Source organism: Cydia splendana, chromosome 21 (genome assembly GCF_910591565.1).
Source record: "Cydia splendana chromosome 21, ilCydSple1.2, whole genome shotgun sequence".
NCBI lineage: Eukaryota > Metazoa > Arthropoda > Insecta > Lepidoptera > Tortricidae > Cydia > Cydia splendana.
This window is the reverse complement of record NC_085980.1, coordinates 14,089,697-14,105,381: the sequence shown is the minus strand read 5'-3', so window position 1 is coordinate 14,105,381 and position 15,685 is coordinate 14,089,697. Positions and strand designations below refer to the sequence as shown.

The window sequence follows — 15,685 nt, the reverse complement described above, 5'->3', positions numbered from 1 at the left end:
AGTATTTATCATAACCTGAGGTACCAAAATGTAGAAAATCTTTCATTGTTTTGATGTTTCGAGACTGTCCAAGTTTGTTTTTGCTAAGTCATATTGGTTGAAGTGTAATATTGATAGCTTAATATGCAACACGTGACTGAAAAGCAAATGAATGAAAATTAGTCGAGGATTAGAAACCCCTGAAATCCCACGTAGCCGGCCACGTGATCCTAAAAACACCAGTTTACCACATGATACACTATAGGTACCTACTCGTAGTCAATTATTTATTCGCTACACACTTCCACGGTAGTTCACTGCATAATAAAGCTATAAATGTTAGACTTTAACACATTCAGCGCCAAGAACCTGACTGTCGGGTACACTGTTCGTAGCGACTACGCGCTCCATACGGCGAAGACGTGGCTACGCGCTACAAGCGTAACCCGTAGCACTTAGTGGCATTGAATGTGTGAGCAAAACACACAAAAATATTCTCGAGACTACTTCGCCATATTGAAGTTTAACTGGAAATCCAAATTAGGGAAATTTTTGACATAGTTAGGGCCTATAACACTTTAAACTCTCGCGTTTTGTACACATATTTAATTACACAAACAAACAATGAAATTATATCGCGGTAGACCCGTTTGTGTAATTAAATATAGTTTGGGCCTGATTTAGATATGCTTTATTTTCTTAGGTCATTAATCGATTTTCTTGGGTACCCGTAATTGTTTCATGTGAAGTGAATTCAAGAAAACAAATGTTTATCTTGGAACGTATTTCACCCTCAAAAAGCTACCCTTCGTTGTTCGATAGTCATCATGTCAGCCATAAGACGTCCACTGCTGAACATAGGCCTCCCCCTTTGGGGGGTGTATGCCATAATCGCCACGCTTGACAGGCGGGTTGGCGATCGCAGTCGAGTACACCGAATTTGAGGGACGCTGCTGCCCGTCCACCGGTGGTCTTGGACGTAGTTTAAGGACATACCCGGGTCCGGTACCGGGGGTTCGATAGTAAAAATCTAAAATTACATCTTTAATAATTCACTGCCTATATAGGTAAATGATACGAACCCCATATCATATGAGTCATATCACTATTTGTCTGCTTATTTTTCTGTAAAATCATCCGCATAACTGCTTTTTAATTACCGAATCAAGTGTGCAAGAGAATGTCAATTCCGTGGTCAATTCGAACGAAATTAATTTACTGCATACCTACTACGCATTTAATCTTTCTGGTGTGGGCACTAGAAATACCTATTGCTATGACGACTTAGTGAAGTGTCAACTCTATATGGTTCTACATAAGATATACATTTAATGTTCCACGGAATATCCTGTTTCTTATAAATAAGTGTTACCACATACACACAAATAAGTGAAGATGCATAATATTAACTCTTGAATTTAATTAATTACTTATACATGTGTAATCCTTGAACCCCTTATTCATAAAACTTTACGGGCCTTATCCTTATACATAAGTCAAAATGACAGATAAAGACAAACGATCATTATCTAATTTAGGCTTATAGCGCGTTTATGAATAAGGGGGTGATAAGTGTTAAAAGTGTTTGTTACATGCGTTGACGTTACCTCAGAACCATCGAAGTTCGAAAATTGCGGGCATCTTTCTCTTTTACTCCAATGAAGGCGTAATTAGAGTAACAGAGAAAGATGCCCGCAATTTGCGAACTTCGATTTTCGCGGTTATACCCCAGGTCTGGCCTTACGTACAGCGGTGTGCCACCGCTACAACGCGATTGGTTGATGAGTTCGCCTCACGCGTGCGATTGGACGCAACTAGTTGCGTTAGACTGTACGATTGGATCGAATTTGTGAGCGACACGGCTGAACTAATTAAACACACACTATTCAAACAGCGTTTTTTAGTCGGCTGCAATATTTCGGGGAAATTAATTGACAAAAAAAATTAAACAACAATTTCTTAGGTGTATTTTAATTTTATTTTGTACCTAATTATTAGTTTTTAGTTTTAATTTAGTTATATTATACTTTTTTTTAATGTACCTGAAACAGAAAATAAATAAACAACAATTATATTCTGATGTTCCAGGTTTTCCATCGGAGCTGGTCTACCGAGGCTCCGCGATGTGGGAGACCCTGTACGGGATGATCCTGGCCTTCCCCATCGTCTGCTGGGTCTTCGTGCCGGTCTACTACAGGCTTCAGACCAACTCCGTCTACGAGTACTTAGAGGTGATTTTCCATCAGAGCTGGTGTACCGAGGCTCCACGATGTGGGAGACCCTGTACGGGATGATCCTGGCCTTCGCCCTCGTCTGCTGGGTCTTCGTGCCGGTCTACTACAGGCTTCAGACCAACTCCGTCTACGAGTACTTACAGGTGATTTTCCATCGGAGCTGGTGTACCGAGGGTCCGCGATGTGGGAGACTGTACGGGATGATTCTGGCCATCCCCCTCGTCTGCTGGGTCTTCGTGCCGATCTACTATAGAGTCCAGACCTATATTATTATTATTATAAATGGGTAACTTTACGGTTTTGATTTTTTAAAGTTATTAACCTTGAACAATTTAAGTGCCCAACTGAGCAAACATTAAAGTAAATAATTATCATTTTATCCTTTGTTTATTTCAGCTTAACGTCATTGTTATATAATCTCTGGTTATTCGATTTGAAAAATTACTCATTAATAGACTTTTGAAACTTGATTCATAGTATTTTTTTATTTATCTATCTATCTAATACCTTTATACTTCCTTTAGGTATACGAGCAATTCTTGTTTATATATTTATTTTTATATATATTTCAGAGATCTCGGAAACGGCTCTAACGATTTCGATGAAATTTACTATATGGGGGTTTTCGGGGGCGATAAATTGATCTAGCTAGATCTTATCTTTGGGAAAACACGCATTTTTGAGTTTTTATATGTTTTCCGAGCAAAGCTCTCCCAGATACCTATTAATCGATTATGTATGTACGTATGCAAACTCCCAGACTTAGGTCATGAATTCGATTCTACCAATAAATAAAATACCACAATGCAATGAAGATTGCGAGCTCTCACATCATCTAAACTGTGCTTTTTGTATCACTTCCAGATGCGATTCCACTGCGTCTGGGTCCGCCGAGTAGCCGCAGCCACTTTCCTCGTCCGCCAACTCTTGAACCTTGCTGTGACAGTCTTTACTCCAACGGTCGCCCTTCATGCGGTACTAGCTTTGCCTCATTGGGCGTCAGCTGCTGCGCTCACGGCAGTTGGGATCGTGTTTAACCTGCTTGGAGGACTCTCTGCTGCTATCAAGTGAGTTTGAGCTTTAAGGATTGAGATAAAGGTTTATTTTTGTTCACTCCAACGGTCGCCCTTCATGCGGTACTAGCATTGCCTGATTGGGCGTCAGCTGCTGCGATCACGGCGGTTGGGATCGTGTTCAACCTGCTTGGAGGACTCTCTGCTGCTATCATGTCAGTATACTTAATTTTAGAGCTGGAAGTAGCCGCTCAAGATCGTGACAAATGGAGGATTCTTCTGCGATGTCCGTAATGAGGGATAACAGAAATGCATCATCATCATCATACTTAATTTTGATAGTGGAAAGTTTTCATTCCAGCGGTAGCGGTTACTCAATGAGCTTTACATGAAGCGCTCATTGATAAATATTGGAAACTGACTTATTCTCATGCACTGTCTCTCAAATTCATGCTACATGATGATTATTAAATTCTAAACATGATTACTTCAATGTTTTCAGAGCCGACGTGATCCAAACCATGACGATGATATTAGTGAGCGGCGCCTTCATAATCCAAGCGACCATCCGCGCCGGCGGCCCGCAGAAGGTTCTAGAAGACAATATAGATGGAGGAAGACTGCAGTTCTTCAAGTAAGTAGCTTCATTATCCTGTTGCTTGCTTAGTGTTAATCTAGAGGGGCTTGTTAACTTATTTGTCTCTCTTTTAATCTTGAAAAACTCCCTACAAATATTATAAAGTGAGGACAAAAAAAACTGGACATGGTACCTATGGTAAATCTTTTAACTGAATGGATATAACGGATACCAACATAACTACAAAGTAAAACTACAATCATAATATAAGCTCCCATGAGATGTGGCAAAAAGCCGGGACAAAACGCGGGTAAAATGATGAATATAAGGTTAGGTTGTATGCGACTATTAGCATTATTATATTCCACCGTACCCATATTTTATTGAACAACGTTCATTTATTCATTTATTATAATTTTTTAGATTCCACTGGGACCCAACAATACGCGTGGACACCCTGTCTGCCATCGTGGGCCAACTCTTTATGTCCCTCTCTATCTATGGCTGTCAACAGACCTTCGTTCAGCGCTACTGTTCCATGAATAGCGAGGCCCGAGTCCGGAGGACTCTGCTAGCTAATGTCCCGGCTGTGGGGATTCTCTTCAGCCTGTCTTGGGTTGTCGGTAAGTCAACTCTTCATATCCTTCTCTATCTATGGGTGTCAACAGACCTTCGTCCAGCGCTACTATTCCATGAATAGTGAGGCCCGAGTCCAGAGAACCCTGCTAGCTAATGAATGTCCCGGCTGTGGTGGTCCCCTTCTGCCTGTCCTGCCGTCCGCAGTCCCAGTCCCAAGTCCGGAGGACTCTGCTAGGTAGCTAACGTGCCGGCTATGGGGGTACTGTTCAAGTGTTCAGCTTGTCTTGAGTTGTTGGTAAGTCAACATTTTATAATGTAACATCTGCTGTATAAGTTAGACAGACCAAGTAAAGTGTGTCATTTGATCATTATTTCAACCAATCGTTGACATAATGATCAAGACCATTCTGTCATGAGAGAAACAATAGACGAGAAATCTGTACCTAATGTATAAGTAGACTTTAAATTTAACTGTGCTTTGCCCCGATCCTTAGGAAAAAGTTAGTGCCTTGTGGAGGGAAAATTTTAAAGGCCAGAAGGCCATTCTAAAATAGCTTCGACCTTAGCTGTCTTCTAAATTTATAGTTCTTTTGACACTAATCAGAACCTAGCACTGAGTTATTTTGGTCTCTTTACCATCCTTCATCAATCCATCCATTTTGTGGGTTGTTCAATTAACATAATATATAAAGTTATTCCTCTACAGATCTCGTAATATTATAATAACATTCCAGGTATGGCGCTCTACGCTGTCTACAAATACTGTGACCCTCTGATGTCCGGCAGAATCGCGGCTCCAGACGAGGTCCTGCCTTTCTACGTGCAGGATCAATTTGGATTCTTGCCTGGGATGCTGGGACTGTTCCTGGGAAGCTTGTTTAACGGAGCTTTGAGGTAAATTTTGGTCGAGTCCAGTTTCAATTGTGAACAGTTAAGTGTTAACCAATTCTGACAAAACCAAGGAAGTAAGAGTAAGAAGCTGGAATTTCATGTGCTTGCAGCTTCATCATTTGATATATCTAAAAGTTACTTGTACGGTGAATCAGGTCCAACGTAGTGAATTCCTTCAATCTTGTCAGAGTGATATCGATCCCGATAACTACTGCATAGAACTTCTTTTATAGTAAGTTTATAGCGATCAATCTCAGATTAATTACAGGATCATAATAAAGTATGATCCCATGAACTACTTATATGATCCTGCGAACATCAATAATGTGTAATTTAGGTAATTTAATTGCTTTCATTAAAGAAGGCTTGTTACTAAAAATCTCTTCACACAATTTCAGCTTCCTGGTATCCAATGTGAACTCTTTGGCTACGGTGACGTGGGAAGACTTTGTGTCTGCTGCACCAGCATTCCAAGGCATCTCTGATAAGCAGCAGCTTACTGTGATCAAGATCATTGGAGTCATCTATTGTAAGTCCTTATCCTTATTAACAATGATACATTAAAGTTGTTGAGTGCCTATAATACATAGTTCGTCCCCTGCTATACCTACGGCCACATCTTAAAATTTATGATCATTGGAAATTCAATCGTAATTAAATTATGTTTATTGTTTAAATTATGGATGACACACTTACCCGATTAGTAAATAAAGAAATAGTAGATCTTAATTAAAAAATAATAAAGTCAATTTTCCAATAATCATAAATTTTGAAATTTAGCAGGCAGGGGACGAGTTACGTACAGCGCAAATAACAATTACAAACTCTCGTTGTTTAAGGCAACCTTTTGCCTTCGAGAACGGTAATACCTTTCTCATTATTTTAAATAGACGTTGATGAAAATGTTTATAACTCATTTAAGCTCTCAAAAAAATTAAAGAATCTTTTTTTAATTGTATTTAGAAACCCAAACAGTCACGTAAACATATCAAAAATGCAATACAAAAGATAAAACAAAAAAAGACCTGGAGGTTCATAATAATATAAATTATGTAAACTAAACTTACCTCTTTCCAGCCCTCATAATCATGTGCCTATCCCTCTGCGTGGGCATGGTCGGTGGCGTCATCGAGGGCTCCATGCTTGTCACCTCCGCCACCTCAGGAGCCCTACTCGGGGTCTTCGTGTTGGCCACCCTCTGTCCTGTCGCCAACGGGAAGGGAGCCTTGTGGGGCATGATTGCCGCACATTTTATTACGACCTGGATGGCAGCTGGAAGATTATTTTATGTGGATACTAGTGTCGCTATGCTGCCGTTGTCTGTTGATGTGAGTATGAGATTTTTTTACACTGTGATCTTTAATTATGAAGACAGGTCGACAAAACACAAGCGAAAAAAAAGTCGATCCGCTAAATTAAATTAATACATTATTGATCGTTTGTCTTACTCTGTCATTTACTTATGTTTTTGTAAGAATCATTTAACTAATTGAGGCTTGTAAAGCTTTATGAGTAAGGTAAATGTATTATTTAAAGGACGTCAAAAGATCAAAAGATCTCTAACAAAATACAATGTACAAAGTTTAAGCGATCATAAAATCAATTAAAAAAGTCTAGATTTAATTTAAGAGTATGTCACATTGAAACATGATAATGAATACAACAATGATGATGTTGCAGGAGTGTCCCAACGGAACGATGAACGTGTTCCACAAGCCACTGCCAGTCGGAGTGAACCAGACGCTGATGCAGCTGGAACACCTACTGCAGAACATGAACACGAGCCGCGTGTACGTTCCCCAGGAGTCTGTGATGTAAGTTGACAAAGTAACGCTGTGAAAACGCACAAAATTAAAAAGCAACCTAAAAAGGAACGGTTCATGAATTTTGTTCACGAAAAGTGTATAGGGCTACAGAAGAGAGCGAAGCTAGGAGTAGGTACTCACAGTGACCAAATAAAAAAGTGAACATTCGTGCACATTGACCAAATAAAAAAGTGAACAAATGGAAATTGTTACACCTACCAGAACTAAGCTCTTACATATATGACGATTTTAATTGAAAAATGTACGCTTCCGGCTAGAGTACAGAAAAGAATATAAAGAAACAACAGATCGGATATTACAAGAATGGCCGACACCAGAAGGGACCTTGGAAGGTCAATGGAAAACTATTACCAAAACTATAGAGAAGGCCTCATCCGCTGTACTTGGAAAGACTAAAAGGGCACCCAGGAAAAATTGGATCACTCAGGAAATTCTGGATTTAATACTACTACGAAATAAATATAGAGACACTCCAACGGAGGAAGGTCAAAATCTGTATAGGAAGTATAAAAACAGAATCCAAACCCTATGTGTCCAGCAGAAAGAAAAGTGGTTAGACGCACAGTGTAGTAAAATAGATTTCTGTATGCAGAGAGGTTTTCTGGAAAGAGGTTACAATTTGGTAAAAACATTGCAAGGAAAGAAGAAAACAAAGAGCAAGGTCATAAGCAACAAAGAAGGCAAACTGCTATACGATAAAGAAGATGTAGTCGGCAGGTGGGTTGAATACATAGAGGAACTATACGAAGGAACAAATCTTAACGGAGACATATTGGAGGAAGAAGAAAAAGTCCCGGATGACTCCAAAGGCCCGAACATACTCTGGAGAGAATTCGAGAGTGCACTGGAAGCATTAGCAGATAAGAAAGCACCAGGAAAAGACAATGTGCCAGCAGAACTATTAAAATGTTGCGGCCCTGAAGCTAAAAACTACCTTTACAACCTAATATCAACCATTTATGACACAGGGCAGGTACCAGAGGAGTTCTCGACGAGCAAAACAATTACCATTCCTAAAAAAGGTAACGCAGTGGAATGTGGAAACTACCGAACGATCAGTCTGCTGTCACATGCTTCAAAAATTCTCCTAAAAATCATACAGAACAGACTTTACCCTAAAGTAGAAGAAAACCTTAGCGACGATCAGTTTGGGTTCAGGAAAAACATAGGAACTCGGGAAGCCATACTGGCTTTACGCAATATTATCGAAAGACGCCTTGACCTTAACAAAAGCACGTACATCAGCTTCGTAGATTTAGAGAAGGCTTTCGACAATGTTGAATGGAACCAACTCTTTGACCTCCTGAAACGCAAACACATAGATTGGAAGGACAGGAGAATAATTGTAGAACTGTATAAGAACCAACTGACAGAAGTAACAATAGATGATGTAACTAAAACTGCAAATATAAAGAGGGGAGTAAGACAAGGATGCAGTCTATCGCCATTGCTGTTCAACCTATATATAGAGGAAGCTATGCATGAAATCAAAGAGTGCACTAAAGGAATAAGTTTCAATGGAACAACTATGCACTGGATCAGATTTGCCGATGACATTGCTCTCATGGCAGACACAGAAGAGATGCTCCAAGTAAATATACAAAAAATGGACGAAATTTTTGAAAGTATAACCTTAAAATAAATGTTAAGAAAACAAAGGTTCTGGTGACAAGCAAAACCAATTCTCCCAGAGTAAACATCGCTCTCAACTCGGAAAGACTACAACAAGTAAACACATTTACCTATCTGGGAAGCATCATCGAAGAAAGAGGCAGAAGCGAGAAAGAAATAAGAACTAGGATAGCAATGGCAAAGAAAGCTTTTACTTCAAATAGACATATTTACAACAGCAAAATCCACATAAACATAAGGAAAAACTTAATCAAAACCTATATTTGGAGCACCGCCCTCTACGGATGTGAAAGTTGGAACATCACAACACAAGACCGCCGTCGTCTAGAAGCATTCGAAATGTGGTGTTGGCGAAGGATGCTCAAAATCAGCTGGACAGAAAAGCGCACCAACCTTGAAGTTCTAGAGAAGGCAAAAGTGAAGAGACAAATAATGCACGTCATTGAAAAACGTAGAGCCAAATGTATAGGTCACATACTCCGACACGAAGGGTTAAACAAAATCATACTGGAGGGCAGAATTGAGGAAAAAAGAGGAAGAGGAAGACCCAGAATATCATACATGACACAGATAAAAGAATGGTGCTGTAGCCACTCATATCAGGAAGTAAAAACGAAAGCCCAGAATAGGCTGGAATGGAAAATGCTGCAGCGACAGAGGGCCAGGCCCTCTTAATATTAATAATAAATAACGCTTCCGGCAGGCACCCCCGCACCCTCCGCAATCCGTGCGTTGCTCTATATATATCACGATCATGGAAATTTACACTGAGCGGAGACCGATATGCTGGTTAATATTCTGTTAAATTGTTCACTCTACTCTTTCTTTCTTCCTCGCGTTGTCCCGGCATTTAGCCACGGCTCATGGGAGCCTGGGTTCTACTTGGCAACTAATCCTTGGCAAGAATTGGCGTGGGAACTAGCTTTTACGAAAGCGACTGCCATCTGACCTTTCAACCCAGAGTGTGAACCAGGCCTTACTGGGATTAGTCCTGTTTCCTCATGATGTTTTCCTTCGCCGAAAAGCGACTGGCTACTCTTTCTTTCTTGTTACTTATAATTAATCTTATCTTATCCTTTTATCTTCCCCAGCACCACGGCCCTCCATAGCATGTACTCCGTGTCCTACATGTGGTACGCCGTCATCGGCACCTTCACCTGCGTGATCATCGGGTGCATCATCGGAGCCATCACCAGCACTGATGCGGATGTCTTCGATGAGCGTCTGTTACATCCGCTTGTTGCTACCATTTATAATAAGATGCCAGGTATCTATTGAATATTTTATGTATTGCCTAAAATCACATCGTGTTTATCACTAAACCTTATAAAACAAAGTCCCTCGCAGCGTCTGTCTGTTTGTGTGTATGTATGTTCGCGATAAACTCCAAAACTACTGAACGGATTTTCATGCGGTTTTCACTTATCAATAGACTGATTTTTCATTGAGTTATTCCTGTCCCTCTTTCCCGCTTACAATTATGTAATGTGCTCCAAATACTAACAGATGGGAGGATGATAGTGATAGAGATACCTATTAAAGCGAAAAACACATGGGACCCGACAGATGAGACCCCAAATAAATGACTAAAACAGTAGAAAATGATAAATATCCTGAAGCTGATTTTATTCGCAGAAGTAGTAAAATAAATAGAAATTTGTTTTTGGAGACACTAAGCGTTCTGTAACACTATTCATTATGCCTATACATCTCCATTTTTCAGGAAAAAAACGCACCTACAGCAACGAGAAAACCAAAACTCCAGAAAAGGACTCCAGTGAAAAAACTGACGTCACATTAGCTGAAGATTTAAAAGAAACAAGCCCTGCCAGCATCCACAGCCCTGATGTAAATAATCGAGAAAAAGAACAGCCAGGTCCAATATTTGCAACGAATAGTAGTAAAGATGCGCCAACAGTAGATATTAAAAAGGCGTTTTTAAGTCCAGCTAAGATTGCTATAACAGCTGTAAAAACACAGCCTGAAGAGCCAAGTCCGGCTGCTTTTGCAACGACGAGTAGCAGACATTTTGATGCTTATGATACCAATGTAAGAGGATCACCGCTGCCGGTTAGGACACGGTTGTGATACGTATATTAATATAAAGATTTGTGATAGAATGTTATTGTTATATTGTTATATGAGGAATATTACTGAGGAGAGAAAGGTCATTGTCAATGATAGTAATTTTAAAATGTCTGATTTGTAGAAGTTTTCAGAACTAATAAAACGGCGGTACTACTAAACAAAATTAATAACTAGCTTAAATCTAAAACAGGCCCTTGAGGCACTGTACCAAGGATACTGGCGGCATTTCCTCACTGTATCGCAATGCTGATACGTTGTGCGAAGTAGCCGCCAGCTTCGGTCACCAGCGTCAACCAGATGCTTCGCGATTTCTGCGAACAATTTGTGCGCGCTGGGACTCCATGGACCTAGAGTCTGAAACGGCTAGATTTTAAATTGGTTTTTTTCAGTATTCGTATATATTAACGCAAACATAAGTGTATCAAAAGTAGAAATATTTTCTAAGAATGGTTCCTTAAATTTGATGGTATGGACTTGCCTTAGACGTAAAGCATTTTTAGATGTGAACCTCACACAAGGCGCAGATATAAATATTATAGTCTGTAACACATTGGAGCTCCATGTGCTACAAGAACTGCTTCTGACTGTACTATTCTCAGCTTTGTGTGTTTAGCTTTAGTTATGCTATAGAATGGTTAAATTAACCATTTTAATATTTAGTTTCCTAATGTTGATCTGTGGTACTTAAAGTGCCTGTATCTAATTAATATTTGTTCTTAAGAATGAAGGCTTTCAGTATTTGGGCTGATAAATGACTAATTTATAAGTTTGAAATATTCATTAAATCATTTATGTAAATGATTATTATAAGAATGATAAAAAATAGAGGATTTTGAAAACGCATGATCCAATAATTCGTTAAAATTTATCAAAATTAAAGGTTCTGGCCCTATGGTTTTTAAATTTAGAATCGAAAATAATAGAATAGAAATAATGTAATTCAGTCAACACATTAATACAAATAACACAGAGAGAATAAAAGAAGAAGTAAATAAAACAGAAATAGAGATGTGAAGCTGAAATGGTCTCCACTCATATTGTGAATAAAACTGCTCAAAGGTGTTAGCCATTTGCAAAAATTACATAATTCTACTTATTCAGTCGGGGCAAGTGCGTCCATACGAGCAAACTGCGCTTAACATACAACATAAAATAAATGATTAGAGGTAAGAGGAGGCAAGGGAGCGATTTATCATATGTAACCTAGATAGGTTAGGCTTGGGTTAGGCGCATTTGTCTCTATAGGCGTGTTTGCCCCGACTTATTAAGAGCCAACGGGAGTGGTCATTTCTCCATACAAACGTACTCCTCGTTTTCCTCCGTGGTTTTTGAAGCTAGAGCAATGATTTTTTCAACACAGATTAATATTGTCAATATCTGTGTAGGACCGTTTTGTTATTTTTTTGATATTTTTGTTTTTTAAGGCGCTAGAGCCCTTCAAAAATGGCCAAAATGGCCTAATTGACTATGCCGCAATGAGTGGCGTGGCATTCAAAACTGATATCAATTAGCCAAAAAAGCAAAACGGTCCGACACAGATAATTTCATAATCATTTAGATTTCCAAATTTGGTTACGATTGGTTAAGTTTTGGAGGAGGAAACAGAGGAGTACGAAACCTCGATTTTTGAGATTTTTACGCAGGATTTTTCGCCTTGTCCTTATCGCACTACTTTTAGGTGCCGCTTCCGTTAGCGAGACGGGTATATTTACCTAAAATATTTACAACTCAGCTCCTGTTTCGTCTTAAGGTGACATTCGGATGTCGACTGCAGTAGCGTAAAAAGGCACCGTTACAGCCTAGCCACGACATTGCGCCACTGGCTTCGGCTAAGGCAACAACCATAGATTGGAGCGAGACACAGCGATCGGACCTTTCGTTCTCACCTATGGTTTTCGCCTTAGCCGAAGCCAGTCGCGCAATGTCGTGGCCAGGCCGTTACTGCTACAGTAATAAAGCGGCGATAACACCAATAGGCCTGTTGCAAGTAACAAAGAATCATGGAAATAATGGTTTCAAAGAAACATATATATATGTTAATATGATTCTAAAAAATGGCCAATTCTCAGAATAAACTGAAGGATTATTAAGATATTCAATAAAATAAAAAGTGCAAAATTCTCCAATCGGCCATTATTACTGAAACGCCAATCAGAAGCGTTCTAAACAGTGACGTCATCAATCCATAACATATTTCTTAGAGCAACATAGACAACCTCATTGACCGAAATCTATACGTCCTCACCAAAGAGTTCGAAAGGTGCAAAAAAAATATTATTTCGCCAATAAATATTTATTACGTCCAAAAAATATTATTACACGATATAAAGTAGATATCTATTTGTTATTCTATAAATAAAATGCTAAATAATACGATATTTCAACAACAAACTTTTTTAATTATTTGGCTGTATGGAACTATCATTGCCATGTTGGCTGTCGTAACTAGAAAAAAATGAAAAATTTAAAAGTAAAACCGGCGCTCGGTGATTTTCATTTAAAATTTACATGTATCTAAATAATTCATCTTAAACTGCAACCGTGTGAGAGTTTTTGTGTGAAATGAGTTATTGTGATAAATTTTTGTAATGTATTTAAAATCCCTAATCGTAATATATGGTGCTGAATTAACAATATCATTCGGATTCGAGGGAAATTCGTAACTGTAAGTATGTAAACAATGTCTACCACCCTACCACCAACTAAATGATGACGTCACAAATGGCATGCGAGGCGTTTTCGCGCGAAGTTTAAATTAGCTATAATAAAATGCAATTATCTATGTTAAATCTTATGAGTATAGCTGAAATATTGTGTTCTTCGGAACCAATACAAGTGTACCGACAATAATAAAAGGCATTTCAAAATTTGTCATTAGGCCTTGATAAAATGAGTGACAAATTAAACGTATTTGATGCGTTAAGTACTAATCGATGCAGTACTTAACGCATCAAAGGCTGTCAGTCTAAAAAAATACGCATATAAAAAAAAATACAGTGACAGCGTCCGCGTCAACGTAACAGTAAAGTCGCAACAGGGCCATAACCGCGAAAATCCAAGTTCGTCAATTGCGGGCATTTTCCTCTGTCACTCTAATTACGTCTAAATGAGAGTAAAAGAGAAAAATCCCCGCAATTTGCGAATTTCGGTTTTCGCGGTAGGCCCCCAGTAATGTTGCTGCATTAGATATCCGAATGTCATTTTTATTTAATATAGAATATAAATAATATGATACAGGGTGAAATTTTAACCACCGTTCATACTCTACATAGTGACTTTATAGGTCATACCGAACAACTTATACTATGGGACCAATGCCGAAATCGCGAAATAAAATTTGGCTGTCCCATAGAAATCAGCGGCATCACATCAGCCGGTTTGTATGAAACAGCCAAATTTTTTTTCGCGGTTTCGGCATTGGTCCCATAGTAAAAGTTGTTCAATATGACCTATAAAGTCACTACGTAGGGTATGAACGGTGGTTAAAATTTCACCCTGTATAACATAAAATAAAAGACATAAAACTGGCTGTGGCCTATATTTATGTGATCTTTCTCAGTATTAGTTAGTTTAGTGCGCGTAAGTTAACTACTAAATATAAGAACTCAATTAAGTGTATGTTTGATAGAGTGCCAATATTTTTGTAATGATTATAATGTGATAATGAAGTGCAATAAATATTTTAGATTATTTTTGTTGGTTTTAATTATAAGACCTTATTTAGAAAGGTTAATATTCTGCCGGCCTAGCCAAGGTGACAATCGCTATCACTACAACAACGAAACGCTTTGTGTCTCTCTATCATTCTTCCATATTAGTACGACAGCGATAGTGGCGTTACGATCGCCACGGAGCGTAAAACGATTGGCATGTTGGCTACGCGACCTGATACTATTATACACTAGCGACCGGCCTTGGCTTCGCACGGGTTAGCAAATTATACACTTAAAACTTCCTGAAGAATCACTCTATCGCAAACAACCGCACAAAAATCCGTTCAGTAGTTTTTGAGTATTGCGAACATACAAACACAGACAGATGCTGCGGAGGACTTTGTTTTATAAGGTGTAGTGATAAATCATAAGTCATATTTGGCCAGATTCAACAGCCGTAGAAAGTTTTTGTTGAACTTCGAAAAGGAAGTAAAAATCCTGAAACTTAATTAACGCTTCACGTTTCAGAAGAGAATCTGATTTTTATTTGTACGCGTTTTCATAATCTGGCGGATAATTTGTTTCGAACTTGTACAAATAATTGTCAGTTAAGTAGCATAACCTACAGCATCAACGTAGACCAAATTAACCAAATCCACAATCTACTTAACGATTTTTTAACTGCCCACTAACCAACGTAGACGGCTAAAAGTGGTAGTAAAGACTCCACGGGTAGCAAGATATCACTCATATCTTAATCTGACACGCTCGAGTAACTACAAAAATCCCGGAGCCCTCCTTTACCACAAGATTAAACTTTAAGCGCCACTTGCACCATCGCACTAACCGGTTAATCCTGGAGTTACCGTGGTTACCAGTACAATTTGACACTGGGGGAACGGTTTAACCGGTTAACCCCGGGTTAATGTGGTGCCAGGGGCGCTGAGTAGGACAATTTTTAAGGAATACCTACTAAGTATTAAATAAAAAACTTGTATAATATACATCAAAAAGTTGCATTGCAGTATTAAGGTATTAATAAGTAGGTAAATACTGACTTACTTATTATTCTTTGACTTTAAAAATCTACCTCTGCAGTTTTAGGGGCCAATTCGAGTTTTAGTTGTGCGATCTGATTTCGATACGTTAACAAACAAACAAACAAACAAAATTTACTTTATTCATGTAGGCCTAGCAACAAGCTCTTATGAAT

At 38.8% G+C, this 15,685-nt stretch overlaps 1 protein-coding gene across 2 annotated transcripts in view; it reads left to right on the top strand.

The window, feature by feature from the left end:
• Positions 1-12,179, top strand: part of LOC134800995 (sodium-coupled monocarboxylate transporter 1) — a 28,342-nt gene extending 16,163 nt beyond the window's left edge. The window contains exons 3-13 of one of the 2 annotated variants that reach the window (XM_063773491.1): positions 2,068-2,210; positions 3,078-3,280; positions 3,729-3,860; positions 4,227-4,426; positions 5,117-5,276; positions 5,672-5,802; positions 6,351-6,601; positions 6,954-7,087; positions 9,823-9,998; positions 10,455-11,843; positions 11,879-12,179. In XM_063773491.1, coding sequence (XP_063629561.1) covers positions 2,068-2,210; positions 3,078-3,280; positions 3,729-3,860; positions 4,227-4,426; positions 5,117-5,276; positions 5,672-5,802; positions 6,351-6,601; positions 6,954-7,087; positions 9,823-9,998; positions 10,455-10,819 — 1,895 coding nt within the window. In that variant the 3' untranslated portion in view covers positions 10,820-11,843; positions 11,879-12,179. Of the gene's footprint in view, positions 1-2,067; positions 2,357-3,077; positions 3,281-3,728; positions 3,861-4,226; positions 4,427-5,116; positions 5,277-5,671; positions 5,803-6,350; positions 6,602-6,953; positions 7,088-9,822; positions 9,999-10,454; positions 11,844-11,878 lie in introns of those variants that run through there. The other variant, XM_063773492.1, reaches the window with a different exon arrangement.
• Positions 12,180-15,685: the final 3,506 nt, after the last annotated feature.